The sequence below is a fragment of the Rattus norvegicus genome, chromosome 3, assembly GCF_036323735.1.
Source record: "Rattus norvegicus strain BN/NHsdMcwi chromosome 3, GRCr8, whole genome shotgun sequence".
NCBI classification, from domain to species: Eukaryota; Metazoa; Chordata; class Mammalia; order Rodentia; family Muridae; genus Rattus; species Rattus norvegicus.
In genome coordinates, this window is record NC_086021.1 from 133,718,177 (window position 1) to 133,738,265 (window position 20,089).

Sequence of the window (20,089 nt, forward strand, 5' to 3'; positions counted from 1 at the left end):
GACAGAAGTTAGCATTCCAGGAGCGAGTTCTTTAAATGAGCTGTTTCATCTCTGGAAATGGCCTGCTGACTCTGAACACGGCCAAGGATCAGGTTTGTGAATGCAGTGCTGGGGCACAAAAGGGATGAACCACGAGGGCCTGATACTCAGTCCTCTACAGAGATGTTCTCAGCCTTCCTAATGCTGGGTCCCTTTAATAAAGTTCATCTGTGGTGACCCCCCCAACCGTAAAATTATTTTCTTCCCAGTTCATAACTATAATTTTGCTACTAAGCAGTGTCTCCGTTCCCAGGACCATTGGAATATGTGTTTTCAATGATAGCCATCCACAGATTGAGAAACACTGCTCTAGAGTGATGGCATACAGCTAAGTTTTACCATGTTGTATTTTACCAATGTCTGGTGGTATGGAAGCCTGCAACAGGCCTAGCTAGAAATGAAGGCTATGTGAGGTCTCTTATGCAAACCAAAGCAAAGTCCCTCAAATACCCAAATATTTCCCTCAAGACATAAACAGAACTTTGAAGATGTGTGGTACAGCCGGTTAAAAAGTTAGGATCAAGGAAATGGACAATTTCCTAGATAGATACCAGGTACCGAAGTTAAATCAGAACAGATAAACCAGTTAAACAACCCCATAACTCCTAAGGAAATAGAAGCAGTCATTAAAGGTCTCCCACCCAAAAAGAGCCCAGGTCCAGACGGGTTTAGTGCAGAATTCTATCAGACCTTCATAGAAGACCTCATACCAATACTGTCCAAACTATTCCACAAAATTGAAACAGATGGATCACTACCGAATTCCTTCTATGAAGCCACAATTACTCTTCTACCTAAACCACACAAAGACCCAACAAAGAAACAGAACTTCAGACCAATTTCCCTTATGAATATCGATGCAAAAGTACTCAATAAAATTCTTGCAAACCGAATCCAAGAACACATCAAAACAATCATCCACCATGATCAAGTAGGCTTCATCCCAGGTATGCAGGGATGGCTTAATATACGGAAAACCATCAACGTAATCCACTATATAAACAAACTGAAGGATTAAAAACCACATGATCATTTCATTAGATGCTGAGAAAGCATTTGACACAATTCAACACCCCTTCAGGATAAAAGTCCTAGAAAGAACAGGAATTCAAGGCCCATACCTAAACATAGTAAAAGCCATATACAGCAAACCAGTAGCTAATATTAAACTAAATGGAGAGAAATTTGAAGCAATTCCACTAAAATCAGGGACTAAACAAGGCTGCCCACTCTCTCCCTACTTATTCAATATAGTATTCAAAGTCCTAGCCAGAGCAATCAGACAACAAAAGGAGATCAAAGGGTTACAGACTGGAAAGGAAGAAGTCAGAATATCACTATTTGCAGATGATATGATAGTATATTTAAGTGATCCCAAAAGTTCCACCAGAGAACTACTAAACCTGATAAACACCTTCAGCAAAGTGGCTGAGTATAAAATTCACTCAAATAAATCAGTAGCCTTCCTCTACACAAAAGAGAAACAAGCCGAGATAAAACTTAGGGAAATGACACTCTTCATAATAGTCCCAAATAATATAAAATACCTCAGTGTGACTTTAACCAAGCAAGTGAAAGATCTGTATGATAAGAACTTCAAGCCTCTGAAGAAAGAAATTAAAGATCTCAGAAGATGGAAAGATCTCCCATGCTCATGGATTGGCAGGATTAATATAGTAAAAATGGCCATTTTACCAAAAGCAATCTACAGATTCAAGGCAATCCCCATCAAAATTCCAATCCAATTCTTCATAGAGTTAGACAGAACAATTTGCAAACTCATCTGGAATAACAAAAAACCCAGGATAGCTAAAACTATCCTCAACAATAAAAGGACTTCCGGGGGAATCACTATCCCTGAACTCAAGCAGTATTACAGAGCAATAGTGATAAAAACTGCATGGTATTGATACAGAGACAGACAGATAGACCAATGGAATAGAATTGAAGACCCAGAAATGAACCCACACACCTATGGTCACTTGATTTTTGACAAAGGAGCCAAAACCATCCAATGGAAAAAAGATAGCATTTTCAGCAAAAGGTGCTGGTTCAACTGGAGGTCGGCTTGTAGAAGAATACAGATCGATCCATTGTTATCACCCTGTACAAAGCTTAAGTCCAAGTGGATCAAGGACCTCCACATCAAACCAGATACACTCAAACTAATAGGAGAAAAAGTGGGGAAGCATCTTGAACACATGGGCACTGGGGAAATTTTCCTGAACAAAACACCAATGGCTTACGCTCTAAGATCAAGAATCGACAAATGGGATCTCATAAAACTGCAAAGCTTCTGTAAGGCAAAGGACACTGTTGTTAGGACAAAATGGCAACCAACAGGTTAGGAAAAGATCTTTACCAATCCTGCAACTGATAGAGGCCTTATATCCAAAATATACAAAGAACTCAAGAAGTTAGACTGCAAGGAGACAAATAACCCTATTAAAAATGGGGTTCAGAGCTAAACAAAGAATTCACAGCTGAGGAATGCCAAATGGCTGAGAAACACCTAAAGAAATGTTCAACATCTTTAGTCATAAGGGAAATGCAAATCAAAACAACCCTGAGATTTCACCTCACACCAGTGAGAACGGCTAAGATCAAAAACTCAGGTGACAGCAGATGCTGGCGAGGATGTGGAGAAAAAGGAACACTCCTCCATTGTTGGTGGGATTGCAGACTGGTACAACCATTCTGGAAATCAGTCTGGAGGTTCCTCAGAAAATTGGACATTGAACTGCCTGAGGATCCAGCTATACCTCTCTTGGGCATAGACCCAAAAGATGCCCCAACATATAAAAAGGACACGTGCTCCACTATGTGCATCGCAGCCTTATTTATAATAGCCAGAAGCTGGAAAGAACCCAGATGCCCTTCAACAGAGGAATGGATACAGAAAATGTGGTACATCTACACAATGGAATATTACTCAGCTATCAAAAACAACGAGTTTATGAAATTCGTAGGCAAATGGTTGGAACTGGAAAACATCATCCTGAGTGAGCTAACCCAATCACAGAAAGACATACATGGTATGTACTCATTGATAAGTGGCTATTAGCCCAAATGCTTGAATTGCCCTAGATGCACAGAATACATGAAACTCAAGATGGATGATCAAAATGCAAATGCTTCACTCCTTTAAAAGGGGAACAAGAATACCCTTGGCAGGGAATAGGGAGGCAAAGATTAAAACAGACACAGAAGGAACACCCATTCAGAGCCTGCCCCACATGTGACCCATGCATATACAGTCATCCAATTAGACAAGATGGATGAAGCAAAGAAGTGCAGGCAGACAGGAGCCGGATGTAGATCTCTCCTGAGAGACACACCCAGAATACAGCAAATACAGAGGCGAATGCCAGCAGCAAACCACTGAACTGAGAACAGGACCCCCGTTGAAGGAATCAGAGAAAGAACTGGAAAGCTTGAAGGGGCTCGAGACCCCTTATGAACAACAATGCCAAGCAACCAGAGCTTCCAGGGACTAAGCCACTACCTAAAGACTATACATGGACTGACCCTGGACTCTGACGTCATAGGTAGCAATGAATAGCCTAGTAAGAGCACCAGTGGAAGGGGAAGCCCTTGGTCCTGCTAAGACTGAACCCCCAGTGAACGTGATTGTTGGGGGGAGGGCGGTAATGGGGGGAGGATGGGGAGGGGAACACCCATACAGAAGGGGAGGGGGAGGGGTTAGGGGGATGTTGGCCCAGAAACTGGGAAAGGGAATAACAATTGAAATGTGAATAAGAAATACCCAATTTAATAAATATGGAGAAAAAAAAAAGATAGAATCATTCTACAACTAGAACTGACTGTACCTGCTCCTTTAAGGTTGGGACCCACAGGGTTTTTATTAAACCCCAGGAACCCCATGGACCCAAAGAGGGAAAAGCTTGCAGTGGGATGAACTTCCTAACACTGCGAACATATCTGACTCAGATTACTGATGACCTAGGGTGTTTTAATCCATCATCCTTAATGGGAAGAGGTAAGGGGAGGTTCTGATGTTAAAGTTCTGTTCCCTAATTCGTTCCTGATTTGTCAAGAAGGAAGACCTAGGAGCCAATTGTTGGGCAGAAGGTACAGGTCAGACTTCTGGGTCCCAGGAAAAAAGGAGACGCAGGGAAGGAGAGAGAGGCTTTTCTTGCCATCCTTGGAGGAAGAAGAGTGCTGCAATCATGTATGACGTCAGGGAAGCGGGAGCTAAGGCCTTTGCCCTCCACTACAGGCAGGTGGCCAAGGATGCTTGGCAGGGGCAAAGTGGGACTAGCCACTAAGTTTAGAGCAGGCAAAGAGATGGAGATAACAAATTGGTAAGGGCACGATTTTCCAGGCGGGAGACATCTGTGCCCAGCAACTGTGCCATGGAAGGCGAGTTGTAAATGACAAGCTCTGTGTGTGGGTGTCTTTTATCCAGGAATTCATGGGTCTCAGGAATGGGCTGGAGGAGCAGAAACCTCCCAGAGCTAAAGGCAGGTAGAAAGGGAATCCGGGTGTGACTGGTAGCAGGACCCTTCTTGGGCAAAGACTGTAGTGATGTTAACACTACCCAGGACAGAAAAAGGCTAACATTCTTTTGGAAATTTCATTGTCAGTCAATGTGAAGAGACACCATGATCAAGGAAATTCTTTAAAAGCATTTAACTGGGGCTTGCTTACAGTGTCAGAGAACTTCTGTGATCATCATAGCGGGAAGCACATAGGCACAGCCAGCGCTGAGAGCAGTGGCTGAGAGCCTGACATCCTGATTCACAGGCAGCAGGCAGAGGAAGAGGGAGGGAGAGGAGAGGGGGAGGGGGAGGCGAAGAGAAGGAGGAGAGGGAGAGGGAGAGGGAGAGGACGGGGCTTTGCCATCCCTAGGGACACACCTATGCTAACAAGTTCATACCCCCTAATTCCTCCAAACAGTTCCACTAACTGGGGGTCAAACATCTAAACACGTGGGCCTGTGGGGTCAGACTCATCTACATCCTCTACAGATTTTTATATAATGCTTAGTGTACAATGAGATTGCACGCAAAAGCCACAAGAGTGGTTTTGAAGACCACAGGCTTTACCATACTATAAATTTGCTCACTTCGGTAGAATAAATAAATGAGCAAATTGAAGAAAAATTATTAATATAATTCATAAAGGAACAAAGCATACTTTTAACAATTGATAAACATAATATCTGAAATTAAAAATTCTTCCAGTGTGTTTGATAGAAGAAGGTAGGATCAGCCAATTCAAGGACGTACATGGAAAACACACATGGAGAACTGAAACACTTAGTACAGAGAGATTGTAGTAGGACCGAAATCCTGAAGGGAATGAGGGATGGTTAGGCCACAATAGGATTCCAACACAGTTCCCAGGACCAGTGGAAGATGGCCACTCTCAGATATAAGAAGTGTGACAAATTCCAAGAAGGATAAATATCACGACAACCAACCATACTTGCCTCAAACTCAAATAGCTAGACTTTGTAGAGATGTTGGAGAAAACCCCCAGAGGAAGAAAGACACAGCAGTAACTTTCAGAGTGGAGTAAGAGTCTTCAGCAAAGGTCACGAATTCACCTGTAAGCATCAACACAAAAGCAACTACAAGGTTCACTGTAACTCTAGAAACGTGTTAACAAAAATATCATTTTAATGTGAAAATCAAATACAAAGAAGCCCAAATTCAAAGCAAAGTAGGGAATACTTTTACTTCACAGCAAAATATGGAATCAGTCCCTAGAAAGCTTCAGAGTATCAATGAAACTTTATCACACTGTCTCCACAGACAAAGGTGTTCAGTATATGAATGCCACCAGCGTTCAGTTGCAGCTCTCGGTGCTGCAGGGACCCCTCCCCTGCTGCAGCCCTGGTAATCACTTTCTGTACCCGGAGGCTTTGCCTCCCTCAGTGTGAACAGATAAACAGAGTTCCATGCTGTCTGTAGTCTTCTGTGATTCATTTAATTTAGTTAAGTTTGCTATTGTGAATTATTGACACAAGTTTCTTTTGAGGTGGGAGTCTTTCTTCTGAGTGGGCTTCTCCCCACAGCAAGAGGGTTTCTTCACTGCGTTCTCTGCTTGTGGCCCAGGCAGGGTTTGAGGTTACTGCATACTAACATGCTCCCCTCTTGAGGGGGTGTGTCCACTACAGTCACCCCTCACCTCCTTTATCAAAACGTTCTGTATTGAAGACAACTGGGGCTTGGAGCTCAGACTCCAGACTGGTTTCCCTGTGCAAATGTTAACTTACTGCAAATTTTACTACCTGAATTCTTTTCTGCTTTGATTCCTAATATAGAAAATGAAGACAAATGGGTAGCTATACTGTTTTTTCTTTCTATCAATCTATCTATCTATCTATCTATCTATCTATCTATCTATCTATCTATCTATCTATCTATCTATCTATCTATCTGTCATCTATATTTCTTTCTCATTTCCTGAATAAAGACTTTAAAACAGTAGCAACTTAGGAAGAGTACATTGTGCTTAGAAACCTGTCCAGCATGCATTAACTGTTCTATAAATACCATGCAGAAACAAGGCGTGTTACATTCATTTCCTGTTTCTTACTACATTCACTTTGGCTTTCTCTCTTTACTAGGTTCACTGAGACTCCATCTCATCTTGTTGAATCTCCTCCCAAGCTCCCGGCCCTGGGGCCGTTCTTCAGCTGCACCCAGACTGCTGCCTTAGCATGAGACCTACCCTGTGTCACTCTTGCACTTTACTTGGGCTTTTGTTTTCGTACCTAGTCCTGCACTTCTTAGATTTCTTCAACGGTAAATTAGTAATTTACTATTCTTTTTATCTATGACAGATACAAAGAAGCTAAGTAATTTGCTTGTGTCCCATAATTATGAACAATTATTCAAACTTGGAAATGTCTGGCTATGTTTATCTGGCTATGAAGGTTTTTCATAGCTAACCCATTCCTTTGGAGAGGACTATGCCTGTATCTGTGAACTACTGTGCCAGTAGTTCTTGACGACTTTTCACTTTTTTTTTTATTTCTTTTTTCAGTACATGAACTTTGCTATCTCCTCATTCTCACAGTGCTTTGCATGTGTTATCCAGTTTAGGCCTCTCAGAAATGGATTGTTGCTTAGAGTGACTCATTTTCCATGTTTAGTTTCCAAGCTCTCTCATTGTGAGAAACAGGTTTTGCATTGAAACCAACCTTCCTTCCGTAAACTTTCCTCTTACCATGGAATAAACAAACAAACAAACAATTTTCCAAGTTAGACTACACAAACAACTCTAAAATTTTGGATAAAGGACTAAATTACCAGAAGTTGCATAATTATGGATTATTATTTGAGAATTATTTGCCTTCTATAATATGTAGTTGTTCTCAGAGGAATATTGGTTATAATAGAAAGCAGATTTTTTTTCAAAAAGGCTAAAAAAAGACAAATTATAAAACTAAGAATATAAAAATAGAAGATTATTTTAAGAATATAAGAATAACCTAAGGAGCTCCCCAAAACCCTAAAAAGTATGGATATGATAGAAAACACACACTCACACACACACACTGTGTGTGTGTGTGTGAGTGTGTGAGTGTGTGAGTGTGTGCATGCGTGCGTGCGTGTGTGTGTGTGTGTGTGCGTGTGTGTGTGTGTGTGTGCAGAAGGGAGAGGGAGAGAGCGAGTGAGAGGGAGGGAGAGGGAGAGATCAGAATTTTAAAATGCAGAAGGAAGGAGGCAGTGAACTTGCTGAGCAGTAACAATGAAAACTACTAGCCTTTGAAAAAATATATGGGGGTTGGGGATTTAGCTCAGTGGTTGAGCGCTTGCCTAGGAAGCGCAAGGCCCTGGGTTCGGTCCCCAGCTCCAGGGGGGGGGGGTGGGGAAGAAAAAATATAAGGTATCACAAATACGTGCTAGAACTTAAATTATATCTAGGAAATCAAGGGAGTAGAAAACAGGGAAAAGAGGTAATCTCTCAGTTTAGAAGACACAAGCTAAATGTAAGGGCATGAGAACTCAATAAAACTTTACTATGTCCAAATAGGAAATGTTGTAGATAGTGGTAAAGTAGCTCAGAGATTTTACATATTATATTTCTGAATAATTACTTTTTTGAAGAAAAATAACAACAATAATATTTTGATATTTTTGAGTCTGTTACTTGTTTTTCCTATTTGTTATTTGCTTTAGAAATAAACTATATCAATATACCATGATATATCAGCTTGCTGAGTGGGATAAAATGGGATGTAAGGAATGGGAAAAGCAAGGAAAATAAGGGAAGAACACAGCATAAATAATTATTTTAATTAGTGTGTAACTGAACTCTTTAGTTATACTAAAAACTAGAATTATTGACTTGAATTTTACTGATCCAAGGCATAAATAACATGATGGATAGTACCCCAAATGTTTCCCTTTAAGGCATTTAAAATACACTAAAGTTTCATGTACTAGGGTCTCTTGGTTTCGGTCTGTTTCAGCCTCTTCTTCTGACTTATCTCCATTCCTTGGTGACTCCTACGGAACTACTCTTTACCAGGGACCTCCATTGTCCAAACCCAACTGCAATAGGCTCCGAGAAAAGCAATTCAGCTGGAGCACCAGCCAACGACTTCAAAGTAGCCCCTGTGTCTTAATGAGCATCCGAATAAATGCCTTAATAAAGACCATGAAAACACAAACAGTTGAATGGAATAATGAAAATAATTCACAAAAATAGAATTTAACAAAGAAATAGAATCACTAAAGAAAACCCAAGCTGAAATAAAACTGTAAGTAAAAAGGTCAACAAAATCCTTAGAGGTAAGCCTCATGAATAGACCAGAAGATGCAGAAGAGAGAATTTCAAGTCTTGAAGATAAGGTAGAAGTAATGGACAGCTCAGTCAAAGAAAATGTTAAATCTAAAAGTATCCAGACACAAAACATCCAGGAAATACAGGAAACTATGAAAAGACCAACTCTACAAAAATATATAGAGAGGAAGACAACAAAATATTTAAAACAAAATTATAGAAGAAAATTACCCCAATCTAAAAAAAGGAGATACCTATAAAGGTACAGGAAGCATGCGGAGCACCAGACAGGACCAGAAAAGATACTCCCCATGGTGCACCACAATCAAGAGGCTAAATAATCAGGACAAAGCAAGGATACGAACAGCTGCCAGTGAAAAAAGAGCAAGTCATCTTTAAATGCAGGCCTGCTATAAAAACATGCTGTTTGCAGTGGTGATTCTGAAGGCCAGGAGGGGCTGGTTAGATGCTCTATAAGTTCTAAGGGACCACGGATGCCAGCTCAGACTCCCACACCCGGCAAAACTATTAACCACAACTGGCAGAGAAAGAAAGACACTCGATGAAAACAAATTAATGTCCCCAATACAGCTCTGCAGAAGGCATCAGAAGGAAAACTTCTGTCTGAAGAGGTTTATACCCAATAGGACACAAGAAATAAACAATCCCAGAGCAGTTCAAGAGGGAGAGGGACACAGACAACAAAATAATAGAAGTCAACAAATATTGCTTATTTTTAACTCTCAGTATGAATGGTCTCAATCCCACAGTAGAAAGACATAGAGTAACAGATTGGATTAGAAAACAGGATCCGTCTTTCTCTTGTATACAAGAAGCACACCTCACCATCAAAAACAGACATCAACTTAGGTTAAAAGGATAGAAATATATTATAATTAAATGGACCCAAGAAGTAAGTAGGTTTATAGCTATTTTAATATTTGAGAAAATAGGCTTCAGGCAAAAATTAACCACAATATATAAGAATAATATATAATTCTAAATAATAATTAAAGAAAAACTTACCAAGAGGATGTTACTATTAGAAACATTTATACACCAAACGCAAAGGCACACAAGTCCATAAAAGAAATGCTACTACAGCTAAAATCACAAACTGACTCTGCCACAGTGATAGGGGGTGAATTCAGTACCATACTTTAGCCAACAGACAGACCATCCTGAGGAAGTCCTGGAGTTACATAACATCCTAAACCAAATGGACGTGACAGACATCTACAGAATATTTCACCCAAACATTAAGGAATACACTTTCTCCTCAGTAGCTTATGGCATATTCTCCAAAATTGGCCACATAGGAGGACACAAGGCTAATCTCAACAGATTCAAGAAAACCGAAATAACTCCTGCAGCCTACATGACCACCACAGAATGCTGAATACCACCGTAGGGACAGCAGAAAGTATACAAGCCCACGAAAGCTGGAGAACTCATTGCTGAATGAAAACTGGGTCAGGACAGAAACCAAGAAGTAAATTAGAAACTTTTAAGAATTGAATGAATAAAAGCACAAATGAAAACATTATTTTTTAAATAATAAGAAAAAAGAGTTTCTCAGTTGGCATTTGTTACCATTCAAATTGAGTTTGGGTTGAAATTTGTCTTTTGCTTTGTTGAAGTTTCCAAGGTTATGCAAAGTAATATAATGTACCCTTTGCCATAGGAAATTTAAAACTAAGAGAGAAATCAATTTTCAAACATCTTTTAGTAGTTTTGCATTTATATTATATATTGAATGTGTTTTCTGCATTCTTTCACAGATTTGGTTAAGTGTGATCTACTATAATTTACTATATGCATAATGTATGCTTGGCACTCATGAACAGCCGTCCTGAAGAAAAAAGAATTACTTTACCTCAGGTAAGAGCACTCTCTGTTCTTCCAGAGGACCTGGATTAGATTTTCAGAACCCACACAGCTGCTCACAAACATCTGCAACTCCAGTTCTAGAAGGTTCAGCACCCCTGGACTCCACAGGCACTGGGCAAATAAGTGGTGCAGACATACATACAGGCAAAACAGCAATACATGCATAATAATCGCAAGTTAAAAAATTTTACTTTTAGGTATGTACATGCATGTATGTCTGTATGCTCTAATTACGTGTGTGTGTGTGTGTGTGTGTGTGTGTGTGTGTGTGTGTGTGTGTGTGTGTGTGTGTAGTGGATGAAATGTGTGTATGGATGTGTATGTGTCCACCAAGGTCAGAAGAAGGTGTTGGATCCCCTGAGGCTGGACTTATAGTTGATTGTGAGCTTCTTGATGTGGGTACTGAGAATTGAGCTCCAGCCCTTTGCATGAATAATATGTACTCTTAACCACTGAGCCATCTCTCCAGCCCTATTTCTTTTAAAATAGTCTATACCTTTGTACGCCAACAAACTCATTCAGGCCATGTGCAGCCCCCACTTTCTCCTGCCTGGCTCAGGCTGGCCTTGTTCTGGTTCACATAAAATGAGTTTTTTTTTTCCAAGTGAGCCATGTTTTGGCATTAGATGGAGAAGATTCTTTAGTTTTTTAAAATCATGTTCTTTTCATTGTGTGACCTATTTTCGTTTTGCATGCTTATATGTATTATTTTACTATTGTGTTTCTTGATGAATATATTTTCTTATTTGGAAGGAACTGTAAAAATAAAAACACATTTATTTTAGGAAAAGTGACCAGAGGATATTAGGCATTTCTTAAAAATTCCAACATTTTTAAAGGGAATTTGACTTTCAGTATCACAGGATTGAGCTGAGCACTAGCTCAACATCTGACGACAGCTCCAAGACTCAGTTATGGCTTCAAATCAAAGGGTTATACAAGTTTAGTCTCTTATATTAAAGCCATATAACATCATCTTGACTGTTCATATATTGCCTTTGCTTTAATAGCCACACTTATCATACCCTTGTCATCAGAGACATTCTTAATTATCAAAATAAGGGAAGACCGGTTTTAATGTAGTGTGTGTATCTCTCTGTGTGTGTTTATGTGTGTACATGCCTCTTGTTCATGTGTGTACATGTGTATGAGTGGTGTGCATGCCTGTTATCCTGTGTGTGGAGACGGAGGTTGATGTGAAGTATTGTCCTCTATCACTGTCTACCTTATCTTTGAGACAGCATCTTCTTTTCTTGAACCTGAGGTTGAAGAAGCCATTTTTGCTAGACTAGCAGGCAGCAAGCTCCAGGGATCCTCCTGTCTCCACACCAGCATGTGGTTACTCTCTCTTTCTGCCTTATTTGGCTTTTACATGTGTGTTGGGGATCTGAGACATGTCTTCACACCTGTGGGGCAGCCCTTTACCCACAGAGCCATCATCCAGGCCCTACTCTTAACATTTTAAACAAAATGCATAACAGAACACAGGAACAGCCTTCCTTTTGTACTAAGTTCGGCCAAGTATTGTTAAATGTATTTCTGCTTTCACTTCCCACACTCTTATGTAACCAGTTCATTTTAAAGAAGTCAAAGGTTCACAGACAGTGTATAGAGGGGCATCTACACTGCCTTGCATTTGGGCTATGGTCTTTCTCACACCATCCTCCTTAGGTCAACACACACAGCCCTGTGCATGCACTTCCACACGTGAAGCCTCTGGCTCGGCTCTCACTCCTGCATTACCCACCCCGCTCTGTTTCCTTCCGGCTGCTACCATCCTAGATCCATGACTTGGGCTTCAACCATAGTCACCGCCGTGGCTGACTTACATTTTAGTCATTTTCCAGATGGCCAAAACACATGTCCCATGAGGGTTTCAGAACGGCGTCTCACACTCATACACGAGTAGAAGCTATGACAGGTAGGGACAAATCTCAAAGCCATGTTGGTTTCACCATGTAACTTCCTTCTCACTCACTGTGATCCATCATTTCTATTTCCAGGACACGATAAGCTCACTCTCACCTCAGAACTTTGGTTTTCTGTGCATCCTTCATTTAGAATGCTCTGCCTTCTGATTTCTTCTTACTGCTCAGCTTCTGGCTTACATGGTGTCTCTTTCCAAAGACTTTCTGTGACCCCATTCCAATCACTTTTCTCCTTTCCGTCATTTGCTGTAATCATCAGACTACAGTCCAGTAATTTCGTAATATAGTTTGAAGAATTTTAGATTTAGATTAGTATTCAGAGAGTTTTTTTAAATACAAGATTAAATGAAGCCATCTTGTTACAGACTCAGGGATAGGAAGACGCGTTTGTATACTGAGCTATTTACGAGTTGACTCACAGGCACACGGCAGTGCTGAGTCTATGACTCACACTTTCGCATCTTATGTGCAGTTAGTGCTTAGATGTTAAGGCATCGTGCCAAAGATCAACGAGCTGTTTATAGGATCAAGGACCTCAGGGATTGCTCCATCGTGGCTTTCCTCCTAAGTTTGTTACTATCTTTGACCAGGTCCACCATGTTTGGAAAGACAGATCTGTCTTCCTGTGTCCTAGTCTTTTTTAAATGAGTCCAAGTTTCTTCTGTAGTGCACACAGTTCACAATGTCGAGTCCCTGTCTGCCAGCTTCACGCCTCTCTCTGCTCGGCCTCCTCCTTGCGATCATTATTAGCACGGGACTTCTTTCAGTTCTTGGAATTTAAGATCTTGGCTTCCCTGCCCCGTACCATCCCCAGATCCCTGTTTATGCTGTGCTCTCACTGGAATGCACGCTTTGCAAATGCAGGGACCACTTCCAAAATACTCACCATTGTGTCTTCAGAGGGCTAACCCAGCATCTGGCAGCTCAGTTATGGGATAAATATTTGTTCAATGGATGAATCAAGATGATAAGTATGACTGGCTGCACAGTATGATCCAGAGTTGACGCTGAATTTATACATTGAAACCACACAGGAAATGATGAAGACAAATCTAGTGTGGGGTTAGTCGTAGTAATGTGGACTGGATAGTTTAGAACAGTGTCATATGTACAGCACAGCACACACAGTCATTTTTATAAATAGAAATCAACTTTGTCCCAATATCAAGAGTCTCTATCCTACCTGGAACCAGAAGGCAGATATCTAGACAGCTTTTGGAAAATAGCCCTATAGCTATATTTGTATACCATAAAATAACAGTCATTGTAATATTTCCACAGTAAAATATATGGGTCAAAATGAAATGTTCACAGAGGTTGGCTAGGTACATTCTCTCTCTCTCTCTCTCTCTCTCTCTCTCTCTCTCTCTCTCTCTGTCTCTCTCTCTCACACACACACACACATACACACCACACACACTCAATGGAATAGCATGTAGTGTAGAGAATGAGTGAGGTTTCTAAATGCTGACATGAGAAAATTCATATTTTTACTAAGTGAAAATAAGAGCAAAACGTACAACCATTTCTGTGTGTACAACCATGTCTGTGTGTACAACCATGTCTGTGTGTACAACCATGTCTGTGTGTACAACCATGTTTGTGTGTACAACCATGTCTGTGTGTGTCATAATACTTCTTTGTATGTAAAAGAGCAGGGTACAAAGATCTGTACATATGTGCATAGCTTTTGTGTTTAAGCATGGTGAAAATGGAGACAGAAATGTAAAATTCCCTAAGTCGGAGCTTCTGTCATTTGTCTCCCCACAGAATGAAGACTGTACTGCAGATCGCTTAGGAAGTTCCTATGGCAACTGACTGCATGAAAGGAATCCTGTGAATTTTCAATGCATTTTAAATGCAAATGTATTAAAATGTATTTTAAGTACCTTTATGTTTTGTATTTTAAATACAAATAATATATTTTAAATACAAACCCCAAAGCACATGGAGCAAGTATGAGATATCACTTCTTTCTTTGAGATACCACTTCTATATGACGTTTTTCAGGTTATAACATTAAAGTCAATATTTGATGAATAGATGCAGACCTGTTTTCTTATGGATTATGCATAAGCTGGATATTTTCAACTAAGGATGAAGCTACCTTTCTCTAGAAAGAGTGAAGAACAGAGAACTCGTCTTCTCTGCTCTGTATACACTACAGTAAGGGCAGAAGATGTCTGCCACCGTGTAACTCAAAAAGACAGAGAGAGCATCTGTCCTAGAGATAACTGGACTGTTAGCTCAATGAGAACATTTCTAACAAGCTAGGGTCTCAAGACACAGGAATCAAATTCCCCACCACCTTGGGCCCACCATTGGAAAATAATCAATAACTTCTAAAGGAATTTAAACTACTGAATCAATTTCCTGTATGACTGTAACCTATGCAGTGACATTACTCAGATAGTCATTTTATATCCTGTTTTCAACATTGCGGGCACTCCCTCCCTGTAGTATGCTGTAAAGAAAGACTGAGCACTAGGGAGTGTGCACTGAGATCTGACTGCATAACCTCCGTTTCTCTAGATGGAATGTCAACTCGTAAGAACTCACAATCTGCTCATAACTGATACACCATAGACTGTGGGGTATCACCGAGAACATCATTATACCTTCTGTCCTTTCCTCTTCCTCCTTGGGAGAAAAATGACGGCATGTTCTGAGCTCTCTAGCTTTAAATAGATGCAGTTATAGATCAGCACACCTTCCTCTGCTTTGAAAACCCAGTGTTTCAATATTTCATGAATCGAAGATAATTGTGTATGTTTCAAAGTTGGTGTACTGACTCTGTCCCCTGGAAGGTCACATCCAATTGATTCAATTTAGTTCTCTGTCTCTATTTGGTCTACCTGCACCACCTGGTGGTAGTGTATGTTAAGTGCGACGTGTGTGTGTGTGTGTGTGTGTGTGTGTGTGTACTTGTGTGCATGTGTGTGTGTGTTGCAGGTACATGGAAAAGAGAATTTTAACATATGTTTTCTTAAATACTCATTTAGATTGGTGATACAATGGCTCCATTCTAAATATAAAATACAATTACAATCTTGCTCAGTACAGGATAGGCACAGACTCATTTTGGAAAGCAAAAGGGCTCTCCTATGTCCATTAGCTATTGGCCTTACAATTACTGGATTTATCAGTTATTTTTTTTATGCTATTGCTCTCAGGGAGGCACAAGTCAAACACCAAGGCACAAACCATTTTTCTAAAAGAATGATAGTTTTGCAAAGCATGTGTCCTTTGTTTCTGTGAGTCGTCTGTTGGAATAAATCACAAGATGGGATGCTAAAATGACAGCACAGCACTGGTCTGATTAGGCATGGCCATTGATTTGATACCTGAAGCAGCAGCTGGGCCACAGGGAAGTAAGTGACTGATCCAAGGCCACATTGTTTGTTAGAATCCCAGTCTAATAAGAAACTAAGACTCACACACAATGGTGCACTATCTGAGAAAAGGTATGTTCTTGCCTAGGAATACCTACTCTCAGCCCTGAGCCTGCTGCTCTAGTACTCTGAGTATGAAGGAATATGAACTTACCTCCCCAGTGTATTGTAAAGACCATCTAACTATTGAAAGCCCTTCTATATGTTCTAGGAAATGTTTTTCACAGACTGTACAGCTTCTGTGCTTAAAAGGGCTAACACTTCCCTTTCTCTATGTAAGTGCTTGAGAATCAGAGGTCTGTTTCCACAGAGCGGATGCCCACTTGTGGATTTAAACCAAAGCCGTGTCCATAGCTCCCCCTTATGACCACTCAACGGTACACAAGCCTTCATCTATTCCTGCTGTTTCAGACAACGAACAGCTCACTGGTTAAGCTTTAATTGCTTCCAATGAGGTCAGCAAAGGTATTTATTGAAAATCTCTGAATAAAAGGGTCCACGCACTCACACAAGCGCACGCGCTCACACACGGAGAAAATCCTTTTGCCTGTTGATTTATGGAAACAATTATGATTCTGCTGGAGGACTTCTCAGCTGAGAAATAGTTTGTAGCTACAGTAGAGGCTCAAGTTGCACCAGGCAGACAGCAGACACGGAACTCTTGTGTACCCAGCTGTTCCAAACAGAACAAGTAAGTTACTGTTATTTGTCTTTTAAACAATGCTGAATCTTTTCTGAAAGATTTTCTCTCTCTATGGTTAGAGTACTGAGGGAGGGGTGGCTTTTTAGCTGTGTAAATATCTACAGAAATTGTGCTGTAGTACGTATGGAAAGAGACGCTTGAAGTTCTCCAGGGCAATCCTGACACTTAACTTGAAAAATCTGGGCAGTTTCAGAGAAAATAATTATTAAGCACAAATGTAAAAGCGTATACTCATGGATCCCAAGGAGAGTGTTTCAACTTTGTCGATAGTGGCTGTAAAACTCGATTTAACCCAATAGCTGTAAGTACACGGTGTTTCCTAACAAGATAGCAACTGGAATGAATGGTGCCGTTTTCTTGTGATGTCTCTCCACTAATGCATAGCTCTTCTGACTCTACGTGCAAAGTGGCAAAGATGTTGACATCTTCTGTGGAAGCTGTTTTAAATGAGCTTTCGACATTTGGTCACACTGAGATGTTAGACTATTTACCTACTGAAATTTATACATACATTTCTTTTTTTATCTCCCTTTCTCCTCCCCCTCCCCATTCCTAATCTTTCATTGCGAACAGAAGTCAAGCAGCAAATGCACGGCAGCAACTGGCCTTGTTCCGACCGGTTTCTACAAGGATATACCCATCAACTGTGCTCCTGAAGAAGGAATCCTCTTATTGGCATCAGAAGCTAAAAGATAAGGTTAACAGTTTGGAAAGAGCGAGGACCTTTTCTCAAATCAATCTCCAGTTCACAGACAGGAGGAGGCCCATGACCTAGGAGTAGCGATCAACTCAAGGTCCAGTTCTCATTATGTTATTCATGGACACCCGGGGCACTGCTCTATAATGCGCAAATGGATACTGACACGGATCCTGCCGACTCCGCTCTACAGATCGTGCTTCCACCTCGTCTGTCTTGTGGGCACCATATCTTTAGCTTGCAATGACATGAGTCCAGAGCAGACGGCCACGAGCGTGAACTGTTCTAGCCCCGAGCGACACACGAGAAGTTATGACTACATGGAAGGAGGGGATATAAGGGTGAGGAGACTGTTCTGTCGCACCCAGTGGTACCTGAGGATTGACAAACGAGGCAAAGTGAAAGGGACCCAGGAGATGAGGAACAGCTACAGTAAGTGATGCTTTTACCACAACCCTGCTTAGCTCTTTATGGTTTGTTTAAGGTTCACTCTCTGGTGCCATGTTCTCCTTTCCGATGGGGGCAAAAACCAGTGTAAAATATCAAGTCCTAATTTTTCTACCTCGGGATTTCTGCACTAAATCCCTAAAATTTCTCTGGTAATAGGGCAAGTGTACTCACCTTATGGTTGGAACTGATAGCACGAGCCAGTTAGAAAATATACTATGGTTTAAAACCAAAATACTCTTTAGTAAGAAAACATTTCAGTGAGTAAGTACTCAAGAGGACGTGTGATTGTTTTCTTAGCAAAGCTCAGTGGCAGTTTGCATAGAGTTCTCAGAAGGTTCAGGAAACTACCAGCCATTAGTTGAGGAGCAGAGGATGTATCTGTCTTTATCAGTTGAGTTGCCTTTGAAAGGGCTCTTCCATGGTACTAACCGGTTAAGAATCTGCATTCTGAGCATCGACAATTGTGTGCTTCTAAAACAGAAGGGAGTCGGTAATGCCTCAACCATCTTTGGTCTAGTGATTTGTACTCCTTAACTCCCCACCCAGGAGGGACCGGATCTTCCTAACGGTTTCTTTATCAAGGGTCTCTGTCGTGCAGGTCTCTGTTGCTAATTTAAGAGGGACATAACTCTGAGGACTGTGAGCTGAATTGGAAGACAGGTTGTGTCTGAGATTTTCACCTGGAGCACTCCCCTTTCCCCTCAAAATCCACTTGCTCTTTTACCTTAAAACATCAGGGCTTGGATTTTCATTTAGGTTACATTTAGTTACCAATCTTAGTAGTATTAAATTAAATGACATAGAGCACACACTCAACATTTACCTTAGGTATTTAAAACCCACACATGGAAATGGGTTTGCTGGCATTAATATCGTGTGGGTGGCGTTGACACTGTTTGCTGTATTGATAGCATATGTGCCAGTATAGGTGGAGAAGGATGCATGGAGACAATAGTGTAGCTGGGTGTCTGTGTCAGGGACACCCCAAGTTGTCCTTATCTGTTCCTGAAGTACCTTTTTGTCTCTAAACTCATTGACCAGTAAATAAGAGTTTGATGACTCTGTTTCCAAAATGACAATGAGGGACCTTCGTTTCAGCCATAGCTCATACCAACTGAGTAAAGAAACATGCTTGCTCTGGAGGACTGATTCCAGGGGGTTCAGCTCAACAAATGGCCACTGGAGGAGGATTTGCTGATAGCCACGTCTATGTGGCCTTTTCATTTGACTTGAAAATCAGGGAGCCTTATCATGGGTAATAGAATCTGGCAGAAGGTCAGAGTTCAAGAGGGCGGTTCCAGCATGCATCCTATTCCTGTCAATGACTTTGGGGGCACTTCCTTAGTGTTCCCAATCTTCAACTTGCAAACATGGATGGATTTTTCAAAAATACTTTCTCCTTCTCACAGTCTATTCTGTTATAAATCAGGGAATTACTTCATAATGTAAAGCCTCAATACTTATTACCTACTTGTCACCCAAAAAGTGAAGTAAAAGTGCAGTCAGGGCTAATTTCAAATTTTGTAATGAGGTTATTATCATAGCTTACCAGTAAACTTTTTTAAACTTAATGACATCCATTTGAATGGTTTTTACAAATTCATAAAAAAGGTAAAAAAATAATTGGTGGGAACATCCAGTGAAAATGACTTATGATTATTTGAGATTAAAGTAGTTAAGTTGGAACATATACATGTATGTGAATTTTATTTTGTTTGTGTTAAATTCCTGGAGCTCGTGAATTTCAAGTATTTGTACACATTTATAAACTGGTAAAATCACTTTATAATTTGAAACCTGCTAAACCCGAGAAGCCCTAAAGCCTGCTTGGCAAACCCCCTTTTCTCTGAAGCAAACTCTACAGTAATAAGAAAGACACAAGTCTCACCCTACATCACGGTGTTGGAATATCAGAGTGCCTTGAACTAAGAAAGACTTGACATCATTTATGCAAATAAGTTTCTTACAAGCCTTTTAATAGTCTAGATTTATACACTTTCTTGATATAGTACAGTCTCCAGGACAGAGAAAACCTCCTGAGAATCTCTCAGGTAAACTATAAAATGGTTACCTTTGTCCTGCCATCTTACTGAAAAGACAAGATAAGGTTTCTCCCAAGTTCTTTTGTGTGTAGGAAATCCAAGGGTCAGAAGAATAAAGGAAAATGATTTATTAGGAGAAAATTCTGGTCAGCATTGCCTGTTAGTTGAGACAGACTTGCTCATTT

The 20,089-nt window shown here is 40.6% G+C and overlaps 2 protein-coding genes across 6 annotated transcripts in view; one reads left to right on the forward strand and one right to left on the reverse strand.

Moving 5' to 3' along the window:
* Fam227b (family with sequence similarity 227, member B) overlaps positions 1 to 20,089 on the reverse strand; it is a 159,192-nt gene that overhangs the window by 31,575 nt on the left and 107,528 nt on the right. The window lies entirely within an intron of this gene.
* The window catches only part of Fgf7 (fibroblast growth factor 7), a 52,122-nt gene continuing 48,413 nt past the window's right edge, over positions 16,381 to 20,089 (forward strand). Inside the window, exons 1-2 of one of the 3 annotated variants that reach the window (XM_006234903.5) lie at positions 16,381 to 16,703; positions 17,289 to 17,844. In XM_006234903.5, the coding sequence (XP_006234965.1) occupies positions 17,559 to 17,844 (286 nt within the window). In that variant the 5' untranslated portion in view covers positions 16,381 to 16,703; positions 17,289 to 17,558. 3 annotated transcript variants of the gene reach the window in all.